The 26885-nt window shown below is 43.1% G+C and overlaps 1 protein-coding gene across 1 annotated transcript in view; it reads left to right on the plus strand.

The window, feature by feature from the left end:
- Positions 1–26885, plus strand: part of LOC135216229 (sorting nexin-2-like) — a 131412-nt gene that overhangs the window by 4477 nt on the left and 100050 nt on the right. The window contains 3 exon segments of the mRNA XM_064251380.1: positions 4592–4816; positions 5441–5767; positions 24562–24639. Coding sequence (XP_064107450.1) covers positions 4592–4816; positions 5441–5767; positions 24562–24639 — 630 coding nt within the window.

Here is a 26885-nt window from a genome sequence, read left to right on the forward strand (position 1 = left end):
TAATTGAGGGCTGTCTACATATTACAGTACAGATTGATTTTGTTAAAAGTGAGACATCACGTTAAAAATGAGACATTACGATATAAGAAATGTAGCTTTCATAATGACACTTTATATCAGTATAGTAACATCAGTACATTAACAAGTGCTTGTTCAAAACTGCAGTCCCAATAATCGAGTAAAGTAATGCTTTCAGTTATGATTATTTTTTAAATCATTACTGAAAGAATATGTCTGTGCATGTTAAACAAGGCAGCAGTTATCATTATGCTTTATTGATTACGAATATAAGATTCCTGTTGTGTTTACCATACTTTTTTTTGTTTTTAAAGATTGAAAAAACTGTTCAATAACCAACAAGAAAGAATAGTGTGCAAAAAACTGTAATACCACAAAAGAAAAGAAAAGGGTGTGCACTGCAGACAGCATACCTAAGCACATGGCGTCGCATACTCAGATAAAATCACTGGAGCCCAGATGCCAGCAAATATATTGGGCTTAATGGACCGTTGGAATAAAATGCAACCCAGACCTACCCAAGTAAGTTGACACAAAACCTGAACAATAAATAATGTGAATGGATGCATAGAGGGCCAAAAGTAATGCCTCCAAAAATGAATGAAGATGATGATGATATGTTGGTACAATACAGTTTGGTCAACTCATCACAGTATTACTCATGATGTATAAACATAATGACCAAATATACAGTTATTAGAACAGGTGATATTCTCTGGAGTAGATTTGGTATGACAAACTTGTCTGGCCTACATCATTCCATTGACTTGGGCTGACATTTTGTAAGTGAAGGAGCTTGTACATACCAAGTAAGTTCAGGGTTGTTTAGTAACAACTATGGATATAATTGTTAGCGATCTAATAAAGCAGTCTTTGTTTTCATTGCATGTAGGACATATTCGGATTGGGGGCCCTAATTTGCTTTTTTATTGGTAGTTAATGTTCATCGCATTTATATTTTATACCAACCTATTTTGATGTTCAAGGCTTAGGTATTGCTGGCAGTGACCAAAGGATTGTTGCAATCACCTTCATTACTGTCCATAGTGGGCCAGGCTAGGTACACTGGAAGCAGAGGCCTCCTATTTTGATTGGTTTTGCCATGGGTAGATTTTAATGCTTTCAGGTACAGTATTGGGGAAATCTGTATGATTGGTATTTTTTATAAAATATAATAATACGCCTTTATTGGATTATCAGTAATACGCCAGCATAAACGCCCCTGATTAGATAACATTGATAGTTCCATTCTCTTGAGCTATCTTTTGAATTTTTGTTTTGTTTTGTTTGCTTGCTCTTCACTTCATAATCTACATTGATTTAGCGTACGTACTTTCTTGAAGCATCAGTGTTAAGCACATATAAAAAGGTACTATTCAGAAATATTATAAGCAGCTACTGTACTATATAAGTGTTTACATTCTGCTTATATGAAATGATGTCAAGTTTCGTAATGAAATAGATATGGTTAGCGCTCCAAGTGCCTGAAATAGCCCATCATCTGAAAGCAATTGAAGTGGAAAGACCTCTGATTCTGTAACCTAAGCTATGACCCGTCAAAAGAAAAATTTTGGAAGTCCTTTATTTTATCTTGTGTTGGAAAGGCCTTCAAATCTAGATTATCCCGTTGATGCATCAGGGTGTATATCTACCAGATTCTTAATCAGGCTAAGCCACAGATTGACAACTTGTGGCTGAGACTCATTGCAAACAAAGTCCAGCAGTAAATGAAATAATCCGCAAATGAAATAACAATTGTACAGTAAAATACGAATCTTATTCAGCAAAACTTTTGGGGACAAGCAAATTCACAAGAGGTAAGGCAATACAGATAGCAATGAAAGTGAACTGGGAAGACTTGGCAAACAAATGAACTGGGCTGTAGAATATAGAAGACTTGCTGATGAAAGGTAGCACCCTAAGGTTCCTGAAAAAAGTATGTAGAGTCTGGGTACATGCAAAGACCACAGATTTGGCCTGTCTTAGTGATGGGATTTGAGGAAGCAATAACAATACATTTTAATTGATGCCTTTAACCACAATAAATTACAGACAACCAGGCTTAGTTTTTTGCGTCAAATGATAGGTGTGACATCCTTTCCAGTATCCAAACACTTAGCTGCTGTGTAGTATAGGTGATGCTTTTGATTTTTCATAGCGTTGCTCATTATAGGACTTGGCCATCGGCAAACTAAATTCTGGAGTAGAATATTTTTTGATAACAGAATTGATGTGCGAAATAGAGAACTTTGGAGGATAATTATTGTCATAGTACAGTACGTATTAGCTTTATTTCAAGACATAGAAGTAAATTACTTATTCCATGAATTTAAATTTTATTTTGTTTTAAAGGCAAGGAATGTCCATTAAGTCAATGTGTATGTTAGATGGTTATCTGATTAGTATTTCATACATCTGTATGTGAATAAATTAACAAGAAAATGTGAAAATGTCGCAAAAGATTTAACATCACTACAAATTTTTGGATTACAGTGTTTTGAAGTGAAATGGTCCTTTAGAGGTAAAGTAATAAGAGAGGAGAAGTTAGTTTGAAAGTTTGGTTAAGTATCTTAAAAAAAAAAAGTGTTAGGACAATAATAATAAAGGTAACTAGGCTTGCAGCTGATGAAGCTTTGTAAAAGTATGGGAAGTAACTGAGACTGTAGGTTTATATTTACCCATAGGGTTTACAGCCTATATAAAACTTAAGGATCATTCTGGTAATGATCATTGGTTTTGCACTATCTTAAAGAGGAAAGTTCTTTTCTGCTAAGAAAATTTACATACGTAATTAACTAAGAATCATTGGGCTATTTGGTTAAGGAAATTTTCAAACAGTACGTACTGTCCTGTAGTGCTAGTAGTATTGTCGTCTGCAACAGGTTTCCTGCTAAAATGACAATCATGATGATACTATAGTAAGTTTATGACAATTCGTAAGGTGTATTTGCGAATTTGATGTATATAGGTAGTGTGTTTGGTGACAAACACTTTAGGCCTTTTTTTTTTATACCATCAGGGTTATTTTATAATTAAGAGATGTTAATAAATGCTATGACAGGCAGTGCATAATGAGTATTGCTTACTCTTTAGTAGGACATTTTTCAAAATGAAACTTGAGTTAGTCATTTTGTTTTTGGTAAATAATGGTAAATTTTAGGCTTCATAATTTTTCTTTTGTATTGTTGCTCAGGTAAGAATGTCCTTTAATGATGTGTACTAGATGTAGTAATTAAAGTTTATATGCATATTAAGTGACTATATTAAGTCTAAGCACTATCATATTTATATATACTGTAAAGTATTTAGTTTGATCTATATGAGCTAAGCTTTGCAAAGATTTTGTTTCTTTCAAAGTAGCTTCTGATGCATGATAGTTCAAGGTAATTTTCAGTGTTTTCTTTTGATTATTTGTTTGCTGTTCATAAAGAGTTTATTTTACTTGATTTTTCATTATTACCACATTCATGGTTGCTATCTCAGTAATGCTCGATTATTGATTAAGGCCATAAATTAATGTTTTCTAAGCACTGTAAACTTAAGTGTTATATCCTTAGGAGTTTAGCACCTGTATCTTGCTCCCCAGTGTTTTTAGTTTCTCTAGAATACCCATCTGTTTGGTAAGCATTCTAACCCTCATTCATTAGACTATGGCCTTCTCGTTCTTCCCAAAAAAAAATCAGTCACTTACTATCATTCATCTAATGAAGCAAGGCTATTCTCTGTTCTTTTTTCTCAAGATATCTATTCTCTTACTGCCCATATTAAGCTCAACTTGATTTTCAGATACATTACTTCTTTCTCCCTTTGCCAATCTAGTTTTCTTATACCTTGTTTGTGTTGAATTCCTGTTGTCTATGCCTCCTTCCTTGTTTATGAAAAGATCCTTTCAATTTCATCCAGTATTTTTCACTTCAACAAAATATACAAACCTCATTAACATTGCATCCTGATTACTACTAAAATACATTTTTGTTTTCAATCACATTTAAAATAGCAGCTGCCCTATTGTGCTGCGGTTTGTTTAAATTAAGAATTTGTATTACTGAGATAGCAGTGATGAAATTTAAGAAGCATGCCAGTTTATATTTGCTAGAAGTTGCATGTCAAGGTCACAATATAATTTCATTATTAATTTGACATTGTTTTTTATTTATGGTTATGTCGAAGAGCCCAGTCTTTTGTTATTTGGACACAATTTAAATGATAGTTATCCTTTACAATATGTACTTCATTAAGTACAAAAAAGTATAAGTAGGGCAAGTTATAGTTAATCTCAGTTTTTAATTTGTATATGATGAAATTATTCACTTCTCATGTTTAATTAAGTTGGTGTTGATTGTTATCTTTTAGTTGTTGTTGTTACAGAAGAACATTGCTGATGAGCATTGAATAGGCAAATTACTGTATTTGTATATGAGTTACTTCTGATATTTATTGGTGTTAGGAGAAATTATCTTGTAGTAGAATTTTTGAAGTAGCATCATAGGACTGACTAGGTGTGGCCTTGACATGCATGAAATGGCTGCATGTGCCGTGGTAGTGGTAATAGTTGTCACTCGTGTTGTTACAGTCGCCCGTGAGCGAGCTGACTACACCCGAGGAACCCAGGCGGCAAGAGGGACTCGGCGACCCCCTCACATCTCCCTCGCCTGCTGCCTCCCCCACCCCTGACCCCCCCAGTGTCTCCCATGCTGGTAACCCCACTGATCTTTTTGAGTCTGTTGGGGAACCACCTGTGAGTGGTCTCTCCTCTGTATCCCTGGAATCACCCACTGGGGGGGAAGGCACGCAGCAGGTCAGCTATGAAGCACAAGATCCTGCTCTCTTACACCTTGCATCCTCTTCCTCCCCTGGTAGCCTTACCACTGCACAGGAACATATCACCTCCTCATCTGAAACTTCCTCCTCCGCTGATCCCCTGTCTCTTCTTATTTCCCCTACTAATATTCAAGAGATTCCAGCCTTAGCTTCTCCTTTCTCTTCCTTGTTGACAACTTTTCCGCAGGATACTATCTCTCCCTCCATTGTTGAAGACTCCAGTTTAGATTTCAATTTTGGTCCGTCCTTAATGTCAGAACAGGAACATTCATCTGAACCCCATAGTTCACCTTTGAAGAACTCATGGTTAGATCCTCAAGATCCTTTTTCACAGGATTCAGAGCCTCAGCATAAAATAGTTGATAGTCTTACCCATGATAATGTAGACAATTTACATACCCAAGGCATTTTTTCCTCTCCACCTCCAAATCCTGTTCCCATTAGTATTGATGTTCCTGAGCCTGTTGTAAGCTCTTCCTCTGTACCAATAAATGACTCCATATCCTTATCTACTTCTAATGCTGTACTTGGTACCACTGCCTCTCCGCAACTTTCCTCCTTCAACGACATTCTTCTTGATCTGGGCATGAACCTCCCACAGGAGCTGCCGTCTGATCCTGATACAACGCTGGTAGATGCACCTTGTGTAGAGTCTGCAAACATGAGTAGCTTTGATGCACCCGTAGAGGATGCTGGTACCACTGACGTCACTGGTATTGATGACGTTGTTGGTACTGCAGAATCTGTTGATCAATCACCACCACCTGCTAATAGCACCAGTGATAGTGTCCCTGCTACTAGTGAAGTACTTATTGAATCATCAGTTGCTGCACAGGAGCTTGCTGATACTGACCTTTCCTTGCATGACTCGCCTACTTTCCTTGGTGATGGGGACACAACAGAAATTTGTCTCGATGACACTGCAAAGGTTTGGAGAACTGTTAAAAAGCCATGGCCTATGTGGGAAGATTGTGCAGTTAAATATTGTCCTTTGTTTTACACACTTTTATGATTTTTCTTGTGCTTAAATGCTCTTCAGTAATGTTGATCACAACAAAGCCACAGGTTTTAAGCATTATATAAAAATTCAATTTTTAAGACATTGTGAAGTTTGAGTAGCTTCAGAGGTAACCTACTTGACTTAATGAATTTTATTTTATTATTGTAAATCACATATTCAGAATTCAGAAAAGTTCATTTGCACTTTACTCTCAGGCCAAGGGTTTTAGAACTCAAGGTGGCAGGTGTAACACAAGGAAAGTGCAGTAATAATTTCACTGCTAATGGATAGGAAAATTTAACTTCTTTCCTGACATGATTGCATATGGTAGTTTAAGTCCTAACTGTGATAAAAGTAAGAGCAGGGATACTCGTGGCTGAGCTTGAGGAAGAGTGATGTCTCATATTAATCTTATTACCCAGTCTTGTATGTATGTAATGGAGGATGTGCCTAACAATTTAATCTTAGCATAGTAATATATTAATTTACTTGGTGCAGTGTTTTAAATATGTGTTAACAAATGTTTATGATTTAAACTTTTGACAGAAATGAGCTTTTTAGTGTTATTGTGCCCAGTTTTTAAAGTTTTGTGTTTGTTGCAGAAAGCTTCACTAGACTGTGTATTTGTTGTCATGCATTTAAAAGTTAGTGCTTGTTTGTATGCTTCAATGTAATGCAATTAGTGCTTGTTTGTATGCTTCAATCAGATTTCTCTGATCAGAGCTTGCATGCTTTGCAGTATTGTAGATTTGATTTTAGGTGTTGAACTGTAATGTTTCAAAATTTTTACAGCATCTTGTGTTTGGTAAAGGGTGGTTTAGCTTAAGTTGCATAATTTTAATTAATGTAGTTTTATATTTCAAGATATTAGCATCTTGTTACTCTTTTCAATATTACTATGTATGTGCTTACAGCTAGGTATGAAATGAAATTGCAGGGATAACTTTGTTGGTATTGTTCTGTAGGGCTTCACTAAATCAAATATTTTAGAGAGATAACTGGCATATTTTGTATTTTACAGGAGTTGAAATTAACCAGTATGACTATTTGTTCGATTAATCCCTTTGAAATTCAGGAGAAATTTGAATTCTGTAGTTATAGTATACATAATTCGAATTTATTAGATTTAGCCCTAGGAACTTTATTCAGGATTATTAACAAAATGCTTAAATGAAGTGCTCTCTTGATAGTAAAACACACTATATGTACATGTATTCCAGTTGTCTTTTTTCTAGGCATTATTTTAGCTGAAATACTCTCGTAAGGATTTGCATTGGATGCTGGGACTAATATAGTCTAACAGTACTAGAGGCTTAACGCCTGCTATCTAGTTGCTGTTGCACTGAAGGTATATTTGATATATATGTATGTGTATATATATAGTATATCTATATAGGCTATATAAAAGTTAGATTTCCTGAATTTATTAAAAATGTGCCTCTACAATATACATACATATGACTTATTCAATAGTTTTGAGACCCTGTACTATTTTAATTTGAATCATATGCATTAATTAATTGTAACTTCTTCAGTTCACTCACAACAGAAGTCAAGTATGTAATAGTTTTTTTGTTCATGAAACTTACCTGTCAGATATATATATAGCTGTATTTTCTGACGTCCGACAGAATTTCAAAACTCGCGGCACACGTAGTGGGCGGCCAGGTGGTAGTACCCATTCCCGCCGCTGGGAGGCGGATATCAGGAACCATTCCCATTTTCTATTCATATTTTTTCTGTCGCCAGTGCTGGAAACAACTGTTTGCAGTACCTCCGTCTAGGATTTTTGGATTATCTCGCTTTAAATTATCTGGATTGACTTTTGGTATCGACTTCTGGATTTTTTGGATTGGCACGCGTAATAGTGGATTGGTTTTTTATTTTGGATGGGCTTTTCTGTGTACATGATGTCGGGATCAAGTACAGGGAGTTTCAGAGTGTGTGAGAGGAGTGAATGTAAGGTGAGGCTTCTTAAACCTTCAGTTGATCCTCACACAGTTTGTATGGAATGCAGGGGGCATGTTTGCTTGGTTGATGATCGGTGCAATGAATGCAAGGATTTGTCAGATGATAAATGGAAGATGTATGTGACCTATCGGCGTAAATTGGAGCGCGATAGAGTCAGGAGGTCTTCCTCCAAGAGCAGTTCTACAAAAGGTAAGGAATGTAATATTTCTCCTCCTAACACCGGTAGATTTTGTTCAACCTAATCCTGTTTTGTTGCCTTCGGGCCCTATTGCTGTGTCTGGAGAAGGTAACGCCCTTTCTCTGATTCTCGAGTCTATTCGCGCTCTTGAATCGACAAAGTGTTGGCCTTAGAAACTGGCCCTGTGAAAGTTTTGTGATAGTGCCCCTAGTGTTGTGGAGGGGGCGTCAGATCGGCCCATAATGTCTCTAGGCCTAGACCTCTATCGGACTCCCAGGACTCAGGGAGTGAGTATGTCGAAAGCCGCAAGAGGGTTACGGGGGCTCCCCACCGATCTGGTGTCCCTTCGGCAGGCCTTGTTGCTAAGTCCCAGGCTGCCAAGGAGCGCGCACGAGCGCGCGTCCTGAAGGATTGCTTTTTGTCCTCCGAAGCGTCCTCCCCGCGCAAGGGGTGGAGCGCTCGGAGAGACTCGCATCCGTTGAAAAGGACTTTTCGTTTTGAGGACGCTTCACGTCCTATGTCACCGCTTTCTTCAGTGGGACGCGTTATGACGCTTTTTTCCCTCCTCAGAAGAGAGGTAGAGTCTCAACCGACGAGGACGTTGGGTTGCGCGCACAGGCGTGTTCCCCTGAGATGCAGGTAGCTGTACCTGCGAGAAGGAAGGAGGCGTCCCCTCGCCCCTCGCCTTCTCGCAGGGTCAGTCCTGCCCCTTCTTCTTCTTCGTCACCTACGAAGAATATCCTTTTGTCCCTTCAGGACCAGATTTCGTCTCTCATGGCTCAAAGGACTCGCCCAGCAGCAGTCGAGCCTAAGCGGAGAAAGGACGTCAGGCTGCCCGTCAAGAGGACGAAGCAGTCTCATTCTCTCTCGTCTCGTTCGTCTCTCTCTCCGCCTCCGGATCGTCACCGTTCTCGTTCTCCGAGTAGATCTTTCGCACACGCTTTGGAGGACGCTCGGCAGGATGCTCGCCGTTCGAAGCAGGACGCTTTGCGCTCTCGGCAGGGCGCTTTTGAGGACGCTTGGCAGGACGCTTTTGAGGACGCTCGCCGTTCGAAGCAGGACGCTTTTCGGACGAGGCAGGACGCTTTTGAGGACGCTCAGCAGGACGCTTGCTTGGCTAAGCAGGACGCTTTTGGCGCCTCTCGTGAGGAAGCCCGTGCTTCCTCTCGTAGGGACGTGTCTAGTAAGACAGTTCCCGTTGCTTCAAAGGACGCTCTACGTTCACAGGATGTCCGTCCTTCAAAGGATCGTCGTAAGGGCGAGTCCGTACCTGAAGCAGTGACTTCCAATCAGCGGAAGTCTTTGTTCAGGCCTAAGCCTGCTGGACGTACGCCCTCTCCGGATGGACGTTCTCCAGTTCCTCTTAGAGAAGAAGGGGAACTTAGTAGTCCAGCGAGTTCAGTCGAAGAAGAACCTCCTGTAGCTTCGGCTGTCTCAGACTATAAGGTTCTTGTGCGGCTGTTAAGTTCGTCCTTCGGGGATAAGTTTCAGCCGGCAGCCCCTAGGTCTCCTCCCTCTCAACTTTCGTCTTCTAAGTCAGTCAAGACTCCTGAGTTTGTCGAAATGAAGACGTCGCTTTCGACCAAGAGGGCTTTCAAGAAGCTACAAGATTTTATGTCTCGAAGGAAGGACCAGGGCAAGACCACTTTCGCCCTTCCTCCCTCTAGACTCTCCGGGAAAGGAGGAATTTGGTATGAAACCAAGGAGGACGTGGGGGTAAAGGTTCCTTTGTCCGCTCTTGGGGACTTCTCCAGTTTAGTGGACGCTCAGAGGAGGTCCCTCTTATCTTCTGCAAAGGTGTCCTGGACTCCTGTGGAGATGGACCACCACTTGAAGGGACTGCTGCGCACTTTGGGTGTCTTTAATTTCTTAGACTGGTGCTTGGGAGTTTTGGACCTTCAGTCTAGAAGCCCTGATTCTCTCAGTCTGGGGGAGCTGTCCAGCGTGTTGTCGTGTATGGACAAGGCCGTCAGGGATGGTTTCGGAAGAGCTGGTTCTCATTTTGGAACAGCTTTCCTGAAGAAAAGAGCTCTTCTATGTAATTTTACCGCTAAGTCGGTTTCTCCCGCTCAGAAAGCGGAATTGCTCTTTGCGCCTCTTTCGGACCATCTCTTCCCCCAGGCTATGGTAAAGGATCTTGCAATGAGTTTGCAGGAGAAGGCGACCCAGGACCTATTGGCACAGTCTTCAAGACGCCCAGCAGTTCCTTCCACATCTTCATTCGTTAAACCCCTGAAGAAAGTCAAACCCTTTCGCGGGGCACCCCCCTCGAGAGCAGCTCCTCGAGGGAGAGGTTTTTCGAGAGGAAGAGCTTCATTTAAGCCAAAATCCACCAAATGAAGATCTTGTCCTTCAGACGCCAGTCGGGGCCAGGCTGAAGTTCTTTGCGGAGGCATGGAGGCAGAGAGGGGCGACCCTTGGACTCTCAAGATCGTAGAGCAGGGTACAAGATCCCCTTTTTACATCCTCCTCCTTTAACATCAACTCCCAGAGACCTCTCTCTGACTTATCAGGGAGAGAAGAAAAGTATCCTTTTCGATCTTTTAGACCAGATGGTCGAAAAAAGAGCGGTGGAGCAAGTCTTGGACCTGGGGTCACCGGGCTTCTACAACAGGATTTTCCTGGTGCCGAAGCAGTCGTCGGGTTGGCGCCCAGTCCTGGATGTGAGCAGGCTCAATCTTTTTGTGGAGAAGAAAAAGTTAAAAATGGAGACGCCTCAGTCGGTGCTAGGAGCCTTGAGACCTGGCGACTGGATGGTGTCTCTGGACCTGCATGACGCTACTTTTCACGTCCCCGTCCACCCTCTTTCAAGGAAGTACCTGAGATTCGTCTTAGGCAAACAGGGTTTGGCAATTCAGAGCCCTTTGTTTCGGTCTCGGCTCGGCCCGATGGTTTTTACAGTTATAATGAGGAAATGTAAGCGAAGTGGCTCCTTGCATTCAAGGGATCAGGATATCCCTCTACCTCGACGATTGGCTGATCGGAGCGTCGTCGAGACGAAAATGTCTGGAGGACCTTCAGTCGACGTTAGCCCTAGCAAAGTCCCTGGGTCTTTTTGGTCAACTCCGAAAGTCGCATCTGACCCCGACACAGTCCATCGCGTATCTGGGGATTCAGATGGATTCAGTGGCTTTTTCGGGCGTTTTTTCCATCCCAGGAACGTCAGCAGCTGGGTTTAGAGAAAGTCGCAGCCAATTCCTAGGGTTAGAGAAGCTTGTTCGGCGAGGGAGTGGATGAGTCTGCTGGGCACCATTTCCTCGCTGGAAAAGTTTGTCTCGTTGGGAAGAATGCACCTCAGGCCTCTTCAATTTTTCCTTGCGGAAGAATGGAAGTCGAAAGGAGACCTGAATGTGATCCTAAGGATCTCAAACAAGTGAAAGACCACTTAAGATGGTGGCTCGACCCTCAGAAGTTGCGAGAGGGCTTCTCCCTAAATCTTCTGAGCCCCGACCTAGTGTTGTTCTCAGACGCTTCCATTTCCGGTTGGGGAGCAAACACTAGGGGGGGAGGAAGTGTCAGGCTCCTGGAGAGGGGAACAGGTAGCCTGGCACATCAATGTAAAGGAACAATGGCAGCGATCTCCTGTCGCTGCAGTTCTTCGAAGACAAAGTGTCAGCAAGGTCATTCAAGTCAACTCAGACAGTACCACAGCCCTTGCATATCTAAAGAATCAGGGAGGAACTCACTCCAGATCCCTTTTTCTCCTTGCGAGGGAAGTTCTGCTATGGGCAGACGCAAGGCAGATCAAGATCCTGACGAGATTCTTGGCAGGGGTACAGAATGTCAGGGCGGACCTTCTCAGCCGTCGAAATCAAATTCTGCCAACAGAGTGGACCTTGCACCAAGAAGTCTGTCAGCAATTATGGAGACTGTGGGGACGTCCTCTAGTCGACCTGTTCGCTACGTCGAGGACGAAGAGGCTTCCTCTGTATTGCTCCCCGGTTTCTGGATCCAGGGCAATTGCGGTGGACGCGTTGCTCTGGAGCTGACAGACCTAGATCTTTACGCCTTTCCCCCATTCAAGATCATGGGGGAAGTCATGAGGAAGTTCGCAGCTTCAGAAGGGACAAGGTTGACTCTGATTGCCCCGATGTGGCCAGCAAGAGAGTGGTTCACAGAGGTCATGACTTTCCTTGTGGACTTCCCAAGAACGTTGCCCTGGAGGAGAGATCTACTCAGACAGCCTCACTTCAAAAGGTATCACCAAAACCTCTCCGCTCTGGCTCTGACTGCGTTCAGACTATCGAAAAGTTGGCCAGAGCGAGAGGCTTTTCGAAGGCAGCTGCGAGAGCAATCGCTAATGCTCGAAGAGCCTCTCAAGAGCTGTCTACCATCTAAGTGGGCCTCCTTCAGGGCATGGTGCAAAAAGGAAGGAATTTCCTCTTCCACGGACCTCTGTGAACCAGATAGCAGATTTCTTGCTCTATTTAAGAAATGTGCAGGAAATTGGCAGTTTTCCTATAATTAAAGGTTATAGGAGTATGTTGTCTGCCGTTTTTCGGCACAGAGGACTGGACCTCTCCGACAATAAGGATCTACACGATCTCTTTAAGGTCGTTCGAAACCTCCAAGATTCCACAGCAAGACCACCCTCCCATGGAATCTCGATGTGGTTCTGAAACATCTAATGTTAAGTCTTTGAGCCTCTCCACGAAGCTTCTCTACGGGACTTGACGAGGAAAGCGCTTTTCCTAGCTTCTCTGGCGACGGCGAAGAGAGTTAGTGAAATCCAAGCGTTCAGTAGCCTAGTGGGCTTCAAGGGGGACAACGCTGTCTGCTCGTTGAGCCCGTCTTTCTTGGCAAAAAATGAGACCCCGTCTAATCCTTGGCCGAGGAGCTTTGAAATCAAAGGTATGTCGGGTCTCGTGGGTCAAGAACCAGAGAGAGCCCTGTGCCCATTGTCAGGGCTCTCAAGTTCTATGTTAATAGAACTAGAGATAAGAGGTCCCTCAGGTAATCTCTGGTGCTCGGTGAAGAGACCAGATTTGGCGGTCGAAGAATGCTGTGGCTTTCTTCTTGATGGACGTCATTAAAGAGGCTCATTCATCTTGCCAGAAGACTGATTTGAGCCTCTTTAAATGAAAGCTCACGAAGTCAGAGCCGTAGCTAACTTCTCTTGCCTTCCAAAGGAATATGTCTATCAAAGATATCCTTGATAGCACCTTTTGGAGGAGCAATTCCGTATTCGCCTCACATTACCTCCGGGATGTGAGAACGATTTACGAGAACTGTAGTTCTTTGGGGCCTTACATTTCGGCAGACACAGTTTTGGGGGCTGAAGGTAGCTCTCTCCCTATCCCTTAGCTTAGTTTAGGTTAGTTTTATTATTGTGTTTTTGGTTGATGGTGAGATCTTCTGTGGAAATCTCCCATTCTTTAGTTTAACTGTCAGGGTTTTTTTGGTTAGTTGGTCAGGTGGTGGTCGGTTGCTGTGTTACTCCCATATGTTTGGCTAGATGGTCTTGTCACATTGAGGTCATGTCCCCGTTGACAGAGCATCCAGAGTGCACCAGCACTACAGGTCTACACCTGGCTGGCAACTCTGATAAAAAGCAGAAGCAGGCTTAAGTGACAGTAATCACAGAGTCTACTTTGCTAACAGGTAAGGAACCAAGAAGTAAATCTTTTACTTAAATCAAGTTTCCTAAAAATCCTATTCTGTCTCTGCCCACCATCCGAAGGTGGGATTCAGCTATATATATATCTGACAGGTAAGTTTCATGAACAAAATGTTATTGTTATAATACAATTAAGTTTGTTCATACTTACCTGCAGATCTATATAATTAGAGTGCCCACCCTCCTCCCCTCAGGAGACAAGGTCATGAATAAAATATGAATAGAAAATGGGAATGGTTCCTGATATCCGCCTCCCCAGCGGCGGGAATGGTTACTACCACCTGGCCGCCCACTACGTGTGCCGCGAGTTTTTGAAATTCTGTCGGACGTCAGAAAATACAGCTATATATATCTGCCAGGTAAGTATGAACAAACTTAATTGTATTATAACAATAACATTGTTCCGATACGTAATACAAACCATCGGTCCTTTAACAATAGGAAGTAGCTAAGCGGAAGTAGCTAAGCGGCAGCTGGAACGGTCGTAAGCTGAACGAAGGGGAGAACGGTAGTTAACTGCTTGTCCGACAGTCGCGCGCCGCTGCGACTGGGAGGTAAACAAATCACTTTTGCTTTCGGCCGCGGGTGTGAAGGACGTGTTCGTCATCGCTCTCTGCCCGCTTCATCGTCGTATGCTTTGTTTATATTGTGTTTCTACTAATGGTTTGTTTTGACTTGGAAATGAAACTGTAAGTACACTGTTTCATTTTCATTACTTATTATGAACCCTTGAATTATGTCTCGGTGCCGAGGGCGGGCGCGCTCGCGCCGAGTCATGTATTTGGGCGGAAGGGTGTAATTGAAAAATGTAAGTACTTTTTTCATTATATTTTTGCCCTGTGCGTTCGTTACCGAGAGTGTGAGTGCGCTCGGCACGAACTTTTAATTTTGTATATAGAATGCAATGAAAGTGGATTCGCAATTGCAATATTCTTTTCATTTTCATTTATTGGTTGCATGAATTTAATCTGGATCAATTTTCGTTCTTACCCGGGAATTGATCCTTACGATTTTTTATGTGAAATGAAATCGCAAGTGCAGTATTCTGTTTCATTTTCATATATATTTTTGATAGCATCATATTATTGATCAAGTTTCCGTTCTTACCCGGAATTGATCTTTTCTCCTTTAAGTTCTATGAAGTGAATCGCAAGGGCAGTATTCTGTTTCATTTTCATATTACTTTTCACTGCTGTGCGGGGGTGGGGAAGCGAAGGTCTGCCAGGAAGTTGGTAGCCGATTCTTCGTCTTCCTTCCTGCCCCCCGCTCAGCTTCTTCATTGTATTTTGTATGTGGGGGCTTCCTTGCGTTCGGGTGGGGCATGTCTTCCCCCGTGCGTGAGGGAACCCCTCTTACTAATCTATCTATGTTACCGCAGGTGCTACATCCGTGGGAGACGACCTTGAATGTAGATGTAGATCCTCACGAGGTTGTACTCGTTGTCGGGGGCGAGAGTGCTCCCGCAACGAGCCCTGTGTAACGTGTATGCATTCGTCAGAGGCGCAGTGGGTGCTGTACGAGGACACAAGAAGTCATCGGAAGTCCAGTGACTCCTTTGGTAACGGACGTCCAGTTGTACTCGGGGTCTTCCGTCCGCTCTGGGTGGGGTTCTCTCCCCCCAGGCGCGAGGAAGCCCCTCTAATTAACCCTACTAGGTTTGCTTGGCCGCAGGTTTGCCATACAGCGAGGAACGACCTGGGACAGGTGTGAGAGTCGCTGGGGACTGCAGGGGTTGATTCAGCGGTTGGCGGGGTCGGCAGTGGTCTCTCATGATACGGTAACCACTACAACAACCAATCTCGACACCAGCATATGAGATGTCACCGCACCTGGTGTACACACCACATGTCATGTCGGTAACACCCACGGCTGCAATCCAGAACCAATTCCTGCCGTGCCAATCAGGACGGTGCCCCACCGCCACCTGGGTTCTTTGTATTGCCGACCCCGGACTGCCGCTGCCCAAACGAGTACCCCCCGCCCCTGGACCTGCCGCCAGTGCCGAGGATGACGGTAGCTGCCGACAGGACGCCTGTCTCTCCTGTGGTACCTGCCGTGCCTGCCGTACCTGTTGCTGTCCCAGCCGCTCATTCCCTTTCAGATCAGGTGCCTGCTGCTCATTCACTTTCAGATGTTCCTGCGGTTCCTGGACCTGTTCCTGTTGTTCCTGCTGTTGGTGATGCTGTCACAGTCTCAGGTCTTTCCGGACAGGTGCAGTCGGGCCCTGTTGCTTCGGCAACTGCCCCGGCTCCCTCCTGGATGGAAGACCTGACGTCTGTCCTGCGGAGCCTGGCGAAGAAGACCTTCCCCTTCGACTTCTAAGGCCAAACAGCCGAAGAAGAAGAAGGTTGCCTCCTTCCCCCCTAAGAAGACTCCTTCGGGATCTTCTAAGGGCCCGGCTCGCTCAGGCGAGCTGGGAGCTCTTCTGCTGGTCCTCCTGTTCCTTCGGGAACGGGGCCCGTCGCTTCTTCTGCAAAGAAGAAGTCGACGGGGACCAGAGGGCACCAGCCTCGGCTGGTGCGTCCTCACCTGGTGCTAGCGGGTCTGCCGCTAAACCAGGTTCCGTCTCGGCCGCTTCTCGTTCGCGAGAAGCACCGAGTGGACGCTCTTCCAAGAAGACCGTCCAGCCAAAGTTTTGACGCCCGAGCTCGCTCGCCGTCAAGACAGCGGCGCGGAGCAGAAGACTGGCGAGAGTCGTGCACACGACTCTCGCCAGGCCAGTGGACGCTCTCGCAGCGATCAACTGGCTGCTCGGGCTAACGTGACGGTCGCTGATCAGCCACGGGTTGAGGCGAGGAAGGAGTCCCCGCGGCCGCCGGTACCAGCCACGGCTGGTACCAGCGACTCGACGCGCGAGAGGACGCTGGCCGGTCTCGACGCGACACAGAGCCTAGCAGGTCACCCGTCCGCCGCTCCCGATGGGACCGGGCGGAGACGGTGACCAGCGGCAGCTCGCCTGACGCTAGAGATCGGTCTCGACGTTCTCAGCCGAGCCAATCGCCCCAGGCGAGCGGTAAAGGCTAGGCCTGCTGCTCGACCGTCACCGCGGGTTGACGATCAGCAGAGCCCTCCACGCACGCTGGTCCTGCCAGCAGCGAGCCGAGGGGGGAGCGTCAGGTCTGCCTCTCCCATAACGGGTTGAGGCGAGGAAGGGGTCCCCGCGGCCGTCGGTACCAGCCACGGCTGGTACCAGCGGCTCGACGCGCCGAGAGGACGCTCGCCGGTCTCACCGTGACAGCGAGCCTAGCAGGTCACCTGACGCCGCTCCCATCGGGACCGGGCGGAGACGGTAACCAGCAACAGCTCGCCTGACGCTAGAGATCAGCGTCGACGTTCTCAGCCAGCCTCTCGCCTCAGGCGAGCGGCAAGGCTAGGCATGCTGCTCGATCGCCACCGCGGGTTGACGATCAGCAGCAGCCCTCCAAGCACGCTGGTCCTGCCAGCGAGCTAGGGGGGAGCGTCAGGTCTGCCTCTCCTGTACCTTCAACCTCCTCGGGCTACGCCGGGAGGAGCGAGGTACCTATGAGTGATCGCGAGAGGTGCGCCGCTCGCGACCCCGCTATGACGCCGTATGGACCAGGCACGGTTCTAGGACCGACCAGGACATACGCGCAATTAGCTGGAGGCGACCGTCAGGGGTCTGCCGCTCTTCCTCCTTCTGAAGGAGGAGTATCTAGGGATCTGTTCTTGTTGGAGGGGACTGGGACGGTCCTACTCCGCAAGACGCGGTTACTCCCGAGATACAGAGGAATTTGCAGAAGTCATAAGCTGATTCGTCAGCATAATGACCCTGCGGAAGGATTGCCGCTCCCACCAGCAGAGCCCACGTCTCTGCTCGAGTCGTTTTGGGGCCCGAGAGGGAACCCAAACCGACGGTGGGTCTGCCGCGATCGGAGCTTGCCGATTCTGTCTCGAACCAGTGTCTCGTCTCCGGACAAGAAGGCTCTCTCAGTTCTGGCCGGTCGATCAGCTACTTCCACCTCCTCTACTGCGACAGCGGCGTTTTCTACGTGTCTTCGGACACCGTATTTAAATACTCCTTCGGTCCTCCTGAGAGGTTTCGACCTCGACGAGGACTGGAATGAGTCGGAGGACGGTATCGGCTCTCTCCTGTCAGGTGTCGATCAGCCCCACCCAGACGACGTTCACAGTGGCGGCAGACCCTTACCTACAGTGAGAGTTCGTAACCCTCCGCGGGAAAACGTTTTTCTCCTGACGATACGTTTTCCCAGACTCGAGAGGCCATCGCCGCAAGGCGATGGCTGCTCCTACTCTTCTCCAACTGCTAGTTCCACTGGGAAGGCGAAGCGAGTATCCAATTCCTTCCCCATTCCCTCTCTCCTTACGGCTACGAGGGAAAGGGGAAGGATCCTACAGAGATTTCTTTGTAGGATCCCACGTTCGGGACTGCGCTACCGGGGGGGACCTTCGGGTCCTACCTGACGTAAGCCCCGGTCGTTGAGGAGGAATCCTGCTCCATTCTCGATTTTCACGGGAATCGAGAGGACCACCAGCCGATATCGTTTGACGAATTCGGTGGGGGTTTCGCAGACTGCTTTTTTTAGAATTCTACGGAATTTCTAGCGCATTCAGAGTGTTCGAGTTTTTTACGATCTTCAAACACTTACGCGAGACCACGGTCCAAAGTGAGCGAGACGAGAATCCCCGATATGTTACACGATAATCGGGAACCTCGCCTATGCTCGAATTCCTGGAATTTCTAGCATTGTGAAGAAGACTGCTGCTGAAAGAAACTATCTCACAGTAGGCGACCAACCTGGAATAGAGGAGATCGGACGGGAATATCCAGTTTGGCTTGAACTATCGTCTTAGTATTCTGTTCACCATTGAAGCTTTCCTTCGAGGAAGACTTCTCCCTCACTCTCTTTGATAGAGAACGAAGGTGGTCGATCTCCAATCCTTATTTTGTTTTCTTGAAGGAAAGAATTTAGGATGGAGATCGTTGTTCAGAATCCTACAAATATACTACGTATATTAACCTCGCGACCTGATTCTGCTAAGCAGTTGAATTGTCGAGGGGTAGGCGCATACCTAGTTATTCTACGGATTGCGACTTAGACGAGAAGTATTATAATTGAACTGCAACTCGGGGTTGCCTGCAACCTCCCAGGAGTTTTCAGTTTCAATTTTATATACTTATGGTTTTGTCACGACAACACCATTTCAACTTTTATATTTACCGAAATTCGTTTCGCCTAAATATAATTGCCCGAGCATATCTTTTATGCTCGGTAGTTCTAGCCGAACGCATTCCTTCGTGGAATAATGGATTACCTGGCAACTCAGGATGACGAGTCAGCAGGCTCAACCACTGCGTATTGAACTGCCTGATATAAGCAGCTCAGTATCAGCTGGGCCTCCGAGATTCACGGTCATGTATGTCTCTCTCTCCCCTGCTTGATTGACTACCGAACCGTATCTCTGCCTAACAATCATGGACTTAGGTCTCTGATTAACGGGGATTCTCGCAATAATGAAGGACCATCTACTGCGGTGACGCTAGATTCCATCGCCTTCGCATTGCAGAATTTTCAACAGAGTCTTTATATGGTAATTTTCTTGAATATATAAGTATATTGAATAATATATGAAAACGTCTGGTATTTATGATTTTCTCCTTTGGACTCTTTCATCTTTCTGTTTACCGCACGGTAACAGAAGTCTGTACAAGTCTCCCGCTGCATCGCACTGCGATAATGCGAATGATTTTGCAGACATCTGAGTTTGTCTTCAAAATATCTCGTATTCGTAGGTGTACAATTGTTCATTGTTCAACCCGAATTACAAGATGTGTCAGAAGACATCTGCCTACTCTCCGACCTGACAGCTCTACTCCAAATGTTCAGCCCATGAGAAGCAGTTCTTCAGGCGGCTTTCACCTGTGTTTTCATTACCGAAGAACGCCCCGCTTTCATTGCAAACTACGACTCTCACCGGACAGCAATGAAATAGTCGGGTAGCGTTTTCAGTCATTTGTAAGCACAGGTTATGAATCTTGAGATCCTTCTCTCGATTCATATGTGAAGACGTAGGTTGCATTCAATATCTACCTTCGTCTTCAACGGTACATAGTGTTGTTTCTCCTTAGCTGAGATTCAACAAACATGAGATGTTTTACCTTCCAGGGACCTAGGTCTCTAGAAGGCAATTGACTTTCGCCTGTTGGGTACATGCCTTAAGAGAATCATCACCTCGCTGTCCGGCAATGGTGACAAACAAATACATCATTGGTTTGGTCTCTCGGCATAACCCTTTAAAGGCGAAGGTCACGTGACTTACTCGGATGCTTTGACAACTAGCCTCCATACCGAACGCAGTCGGTCGGCAGCTGTCAGAGCGCCCGAGTCAGTTACGAATTACGCTGTTGACTTAGTTCGGTTGTTACACAGCAACCATTACTTCGTTTTAATAGCTTGTCACAGTACCCATACCATTGACACCCACCAATGGAGTGTCGGTGTCCTATCCACTACCGAGAACTTCGCTGCATGGGGATAGGAGGATGCGAGAGACTTCGTTGCTAACGGACAGACCAGTTGGGTACTGGACATCACCGAAGTAGAGAAGAGGGATAGGTCATGCGACTATTTCCTTCTTTTCCTCTGAGGAACTGCATGACTTCTCCTGCGAAGTCAGGCACCCAGGGGATGGGGATCCGTGACGCTCGATTTCGTACCGAACTTCGTAGCGAAGACTCAGACCCCTTCGGTCCCTGACGATTGGTTCGAGTCGTTCACAATCCCCTCCCTAATGGACTTCACCGCCTTCGATGCGAAGGAGTCTGCCTTGTCCGCAAGAACTTCTCCTTGGCGCAGGTACTGAAGGCAGGGGTCTGGTCCAACCAGACCACATGCCCTTCCTTCTACCTTCGGGATATTGCCCACAGGTCCTTGGATCTTTTTCCGCCTTGGGACCCGTGGTGGCTGCTCAACACGTTGTGTAGCGAACCCAGACCCTCGCAGGCTGAACAGCATCGAGTCCTGGTGTGACCGTAAGAATGGATGGTGAATGAGAGTGTGACTGGCTCCTCTTCCCATCTTTTTCTTCCCCTTCCCCTACCTGTGGTTAGAGGGACACGGTCGTCACCCTGCTGGATAAGGACAATATGCAGGTGAGCTACTCAACAGAGCCCCATCCTATCCCTTTCACTAGGGATAGGAGCGTATATCCACCACTTCCTCCAACAAGGGGGAGGAAGTGGATGCCAGCTTGAGACAACCCATACTTTATGTTGCCTCTTGCAAACAGGAACAAGTTCTTGCTTGCTGGTACGAAGAGATACGCTTGCCTCTCTCTTAGTACGGCCCAGAGGTCTGACCATTGATCCTGCGGTGCACACCCCGATCAATCGGACAGAGGCTTGGATCCCTCCCTCGCTCTTACGACCAGGGAGGCATTCCAGGGATGGACGAACACCAGTCTGTTCATCAAAAGACTCAGATTCCTCCCACCAAGAAGTGAGTCTTCCTATTGTTAAAGGACCGATGGTTTGTATTACGTATCGGAACAAATGACAATTTGTCGAAAATTGCATTTTTCCTAACTATACAAACCTGAGGTCCTTACATATAGTCCTCCTCATGCCACCCCTCACTCTGCGTATTTTGCATGGGCCAAAAGCAAAAGTGATTTGTTTACCTCCCAGTCGCGCGGCGCGCGACTGTCGGACAAGCAGTTAACTACCGTTCTCCCCTTGTTCGAAGCTTACGGACCGTTCCAGCTGCCGCTTAGCTACTTCCGCTTAGCTACTTCCTATTGTTAAAAGGACCTCAGGTTTGTATAGTTAGGAAAATGCAATTTTCGACAAATTGTCATTTTTTGATGATGATGTACCTTTTTTGACACATGCATCAGTGTATGCATTTCACCCTGTCATATTGTTAAGGAGTTTGATCATTCACTGTTTTTTATCACAAAAAATGCTAGTTTTATTGGTATTCATTTAGTGAATTACTCTTATTAGTTAACAAGTTTTGTAGGTAATTAGAAAGATACAATTATAAATTAGTAAATTGGTAGAAGAAAGAACATTGTTTGGGAGTGGTGTCTGGTAACAGGGATTAATGATGTAAAACAGGATGCAAGGATATGTGTAAGTTTTTCAGTTCTGAAATAGAAAGTCTTTGAAGTTTGCATTTTTTGCTCGTCAAATTCTGGTTGTCATTTGGTAAGCGTAACCTGTTGATACCAGCTGCCATTTTCTGTAACTGGTCAGCATTTCAAATGCATAATTGCAACTTTTAACCTTTCAGTTGATCAGGATTGACCAATATTTAATGGAATTGACAGTACATATAGAGAATTTATGATTCAACTTTTTAAGCAGGGATGATGCATTATACGGTGTATATTTAGTAAACATGTTCTTTGGCCATACCACCTTTATCCTCTACGTAATTGGTTTTAGTTTTATGTATATAGTACATGAATTATTTGAACCAAGACCAGTGATCACCATGCACTTAGTTTAGGTGTTCATGCAAGTATAGCTCATTATTCCAAGTATAATTAAAATACAGGAAGAAGTAGTATTCATTATTTAGTACATTTTATTAGCAGAAATTATTATTTTTGTTCTTAGGTACTGAATACAGCTGTACCCCACAAGCACATTGATTAGTCATTGTAAATGGTACTTGAGATCTCGTATTTATATTTTCTCTGGTTATTGTAATTTTCTTGATCTGTTGATGGTTGAAAATATGTAAAGATTTTTACTTTTCACATGTAACGGTATCAAAAGAATAAGTGCTGTTCTTGTGTAGTACTATTTTTCTTTGTAATAATTCACCTTTTGCTGACATTCCTGATATCCAATAACTAAATAGTACTTTTCACCCATTTTTTCTTATTGAACCAAAGGCTTAAGTTGAGCAATTCAGAAATCGTAGGATTAGCTCGTTATGTAATTTTCCTTATTAAATATCAAGTTCTTGAAGAATGCAACAGGAAAATCAACATGCAGGAATAGTTTTGTTGTGTTTTGATACTCTGTTTTCATTTTTAATATGTACTACTCAGTACACTTTCTTGTCCATGTATTCTAGTACGTATGCTTTTTTGTTGAACAGACACATTTTATAGTTTATTGGTTTAATCTGCTCTTCTGTCTATCCCAAACTGAGCTGCTTTCCCTATTGGGACCCTTGGGTTTGAAGCATTCTGCTTATCCAACTTGTGTTGCAGCTTGGCATATGGTAATACTAGTAATAATAATAATAATAATAATGATGATAATAGTTGTAATGATGATGACAATTTTGCATGCTACCTTGGATGGAACTATCAATGGTCAGCTGCAATTATTGATTGCTCTCGTTGTGTGGGTTGTTAGTTTTGTTACCAAATTTTCAGTTGTGTAATTGCTGTAATTTTGATTTGTATTCTGTATCACAAAATGTCATTATTGTACACATTTGCCAAACATTGATCCAGTATACTGAGTATTTAATCATAGTTTCAGAGCAGTTGGTGTTTTGAAATTGATAGCTTATGATAATTCTTTTGAATGTTGTAATATATGTTCAATAGTATGTACTGTATTATATATATAGCAATTCACTTTTATGCTCTAAGTAAGAAAGTTGATGAAAAGAAAGAAAGAGAGGTAGAGGTAACCTTTGCAGCTTTCAAGAATTCACCTGCCAGGATTAAGTCTGTACCACAGGCTCTGTAAATGGTTGGCAAGGAACTTGATGAGAAATTGAGTAGTTGGTCATGGTAGAATAATTTCTCAAGAATTTATTGCTGTTCCTGAAACTTTTTTTGTTCTGCTTTCTTTTCCTCTCTTATATACATATCAGAAATTGTTGTGGAATTCCCAATGCCATGGAACTATGGAACAGCCTCATATCCTTTTAGGCGGAAATGAGATTTAAAAAAATTTTTTTTTGATGATGCTTGATTATATGGACAGCCATTCCATCAATCATATTGGTCATTGCACCTTCAAAATTTGGCAGTGCTACAACTTCAGGACATGGTTGCAGGATTTTTTAGCATCGACATTTCTGTTAGTGTTGTGAAAGCATCATGCATTGGGGACTTGCTATTCTTTCCTTAGGTTTTGTTCTGTGGCACAAGTAATTTTGTATATTCAGTATATTTGATGCTCCTCTAGTTCACAAATGGGTATCAGGAAAACAGACTTTAGAGAGTTTTCCTTGCTGCCACTACTTGATAGCTGGCATTTGATTAATATTAAATGATCAATCTTGAATCCCAAGTGCAAAGTTCTACCTTTGGGTCGGAGTTTTGATTGTGTAAAAAACTTGTTTTATACAATAGTTAACACATGGAGGGTGATGGATTTCTTTTTAATTAATAACATAATCCTGTTCAAAGCAATGTTATAAAGTTGTAAATATGGTACTGTGTTAGTTTTTAATTTTGGTAACTTGTTTTGTTTGTACAGGGATTTCTTTATTGTTATAACGTAGATTTACTGTTCACGGTAAATGAGCATGCATACTTCATTTAAGTTACCCAGAAACTTCTCTATCATTTTATAATGCACAACAAAAATATTTTCATATATGTAAATTGAATCAGTCTTTTGTTATGAAAGTATGGGATGAAAATTATGATCTCCACTGATGGTACCTTTAAAAACTGCATCCTCACTTGGAAGGTAGGCTTAATGTGTTTTGGGTTACAGCTGTAGTCACAAGATTTACCTTGTCATAGTGGAATTTAGTTGAGAAGAATTTAGATAGAGACCTTTGAATTCACCGGATATTCTCTTGTACTAATAAAGTTGGCATAAATTATGGTACAGTATTAAGGCTTTGAACAAAATTAGAAAGGGGTAATAAGTATTAGAGCCTAGGTGCTTGGTAAATAGAGTATGTAGTGAATTTCCCAAATACCGTACTTTATGTTTAATGTTAGGGCTCCCCTTCACCCCTTAGCCAACATAACTTTTGCCACCCACAGGAAGTGTCTCTGGATGACGAAGTAGATGACAGTGCACTTTTTAATGCCACTTCTGCCCCAAAATTGCAGCTAAGTCAGGTCTGTGCAGATGCATTTGTTAAAAGGACTATATATCTTGCATAATTTTGAATGCAGATGTCAGGTTTTATGATTTTATTTTTTGTCACTAGCTAGAAATGAGTTATGACTTTTTTGTATTAAGTTTTAGCCTAAGATTTAATTAATGTTTGTTTTTTCACAACCCCATTAATTATATATATGCCCATATTCATTTCCCAAATCTTCCAAGGATCGTTGGTCTTGTGTGTGTTAGGCAGAAGACGGGAGTCCTAAAGCACATGTACTTCCTGCAGGTCTGTATCAACTGATACCCACATTTGAGGTATCCTGAAGCACTATTAAAAGTGGAAAGCATATTGCCATTAGGTAAATATTAAAATTAATATATGGAAATACATTATGTGTGGGAAGTGGAATCTTAAGAAAAAATCGGTGAAATAAATTGTTTAGCTAAATTTGGAACTATAAAAGGCTAAAAAAAAACCCTGCATAAATGTATACTATTACCATGTAAGTTGTATGCCTATTTGTGAATGTAAATACAGGTACTCCCTGGTTTTAAAAATCCTTAAGAAAACCTTACTTTTAATGCTTTGGGTGTATTGAAAACTATGTAAATGGAATTATTATTGTTTTTCATCAAAATACCTTCAAAACTATTATTTTGCCTTTTTGGAGTAATTTCTTCCTTGGGATTGTAACCTTGGAATGTCGTTAACCGAATTGGTCGTAAACCAGGGACTGCCTGTAAATGGAAGAGGAAACACGGTGATCATAGAGATATGTTCCCTGTGAACATAGATATGCTAAGACACTAGATACACAGAGAACATCTGGTGCTCACAATCCTAAAATAATAGTGATGATATAGGAAAGTTGAAAAGAAACTTTTTTTAATATACTAGACCCCCATATTTGCGAGGGATGGTACCACTCACACGAATAGCTAAAATAAACGAATATTTGAAATGCTTAGAACTGCCTGTTTTTATAGTTAAAACACAATAACCTCTAAAAATGCTTATACCTAAATAGTTTCATAGTTTTACTACAAAAAGTGCATCTAGTCACAAAAATATGGAAATATGTAAAATAATGTGAATATTTCTCTGTGAAAAATATGCAAATAGGCAAATTTTCTGTGAATAATGAGTATATGACCATTGATGGCTACTAAGCATAAATGGGTTTGTCAAAACCTCCAAATCATGGCTGATGTGTTGGTTCTAAACAAAATACTACTATAGAACACCTCAGATCGGTACATAAGTAAAATAGTAGTTATTGCAATCAATATGTTGGCTTTTGTTTTTCTTATATAGATCATATGAGTTCTGAAAAGTAATTTTATGAATTCAGCTGTGTGGTGGCAGGTGAGCAGGTGTAGTGCAACCAAAACATTGTGGAGTGGTCTGGAAAGTTTTCAGTTACAGCGGCCTTGGAACTTTGAAATCCATGCCAGATTAGTGAATAAACCAGATTACTGGTAGATGGATAAGTGAAGGTTTATTTTTACATATCCACAGATACAGAGGCTGTGTAGTGAAATGACCATCTTTTTATGATTAACACAAAGATGAGTGATCCTAGTTACATTCGGGACAAAAATATGGGCATACATATATGAATAATAGGTTTGTGTAAAAATGACAAAAGTTAGCCATTTTTTCTTCAATAGCTGTCTTGTAATCAGTATATGCAGATTCCGTGGATCACAATTTATGCTTAAATATTCTTATATTTTACTTTCTAAATACAGTACTTTAGTAAACATATTACAAAAAAAGTCTTCTTAATTGTTAGCCTTCAAACTTGGAAAGCCTCTACAGGGAAGGTTTCCAAGCTTTTGAATTTAAAAATCTTAATTTCATCATTATTTCCTGCTTTTTCTGTATTCCTTTGTGTGAAACTTTGTTGTTAATAGTGCTACTGTAGATTTATAATGGTAGTATTGTATTATGTAGGTAATTTCTTGCATGGATTACAGAGATAATTATGTACAATAATTTGATTTTGCATGGATTTTTTAAAGGTTCAGACAATACGTACCAGTTGTTCATGGAAGAAGTTTTAAGTAAACAGATTTTTTGTTAGATACCATCATTATTTTCCTCATGTTGATCATGCCTACTGGGGCTGTACTGCAAAGTACAGTATGTTGACTGTGATTATAGCATTACATTCCAGTAAGATCATTAGTGTAGCTGCTGTTGCTGTCATGTATGTTTATGGGACTGATAGTCTGGAAGGAAAGAGGGATGCTT

Source organism: Macrobrachium nipponense, chromosome 6 (assembly GCF_015104395.2).
Source record: "Macrobrachium nipponense isolate FS-2020 chromosome 6, ASM1510439v2, whole genome shotgun sequence".
Taxonomy (NCBI): domain Eukaryota; kingdom Metazoa; phylum Arthropoda; class Malacostraca; order Decapoda; family Palaemonidae; genus Macrobrachium; species Macrobrachium nipponense.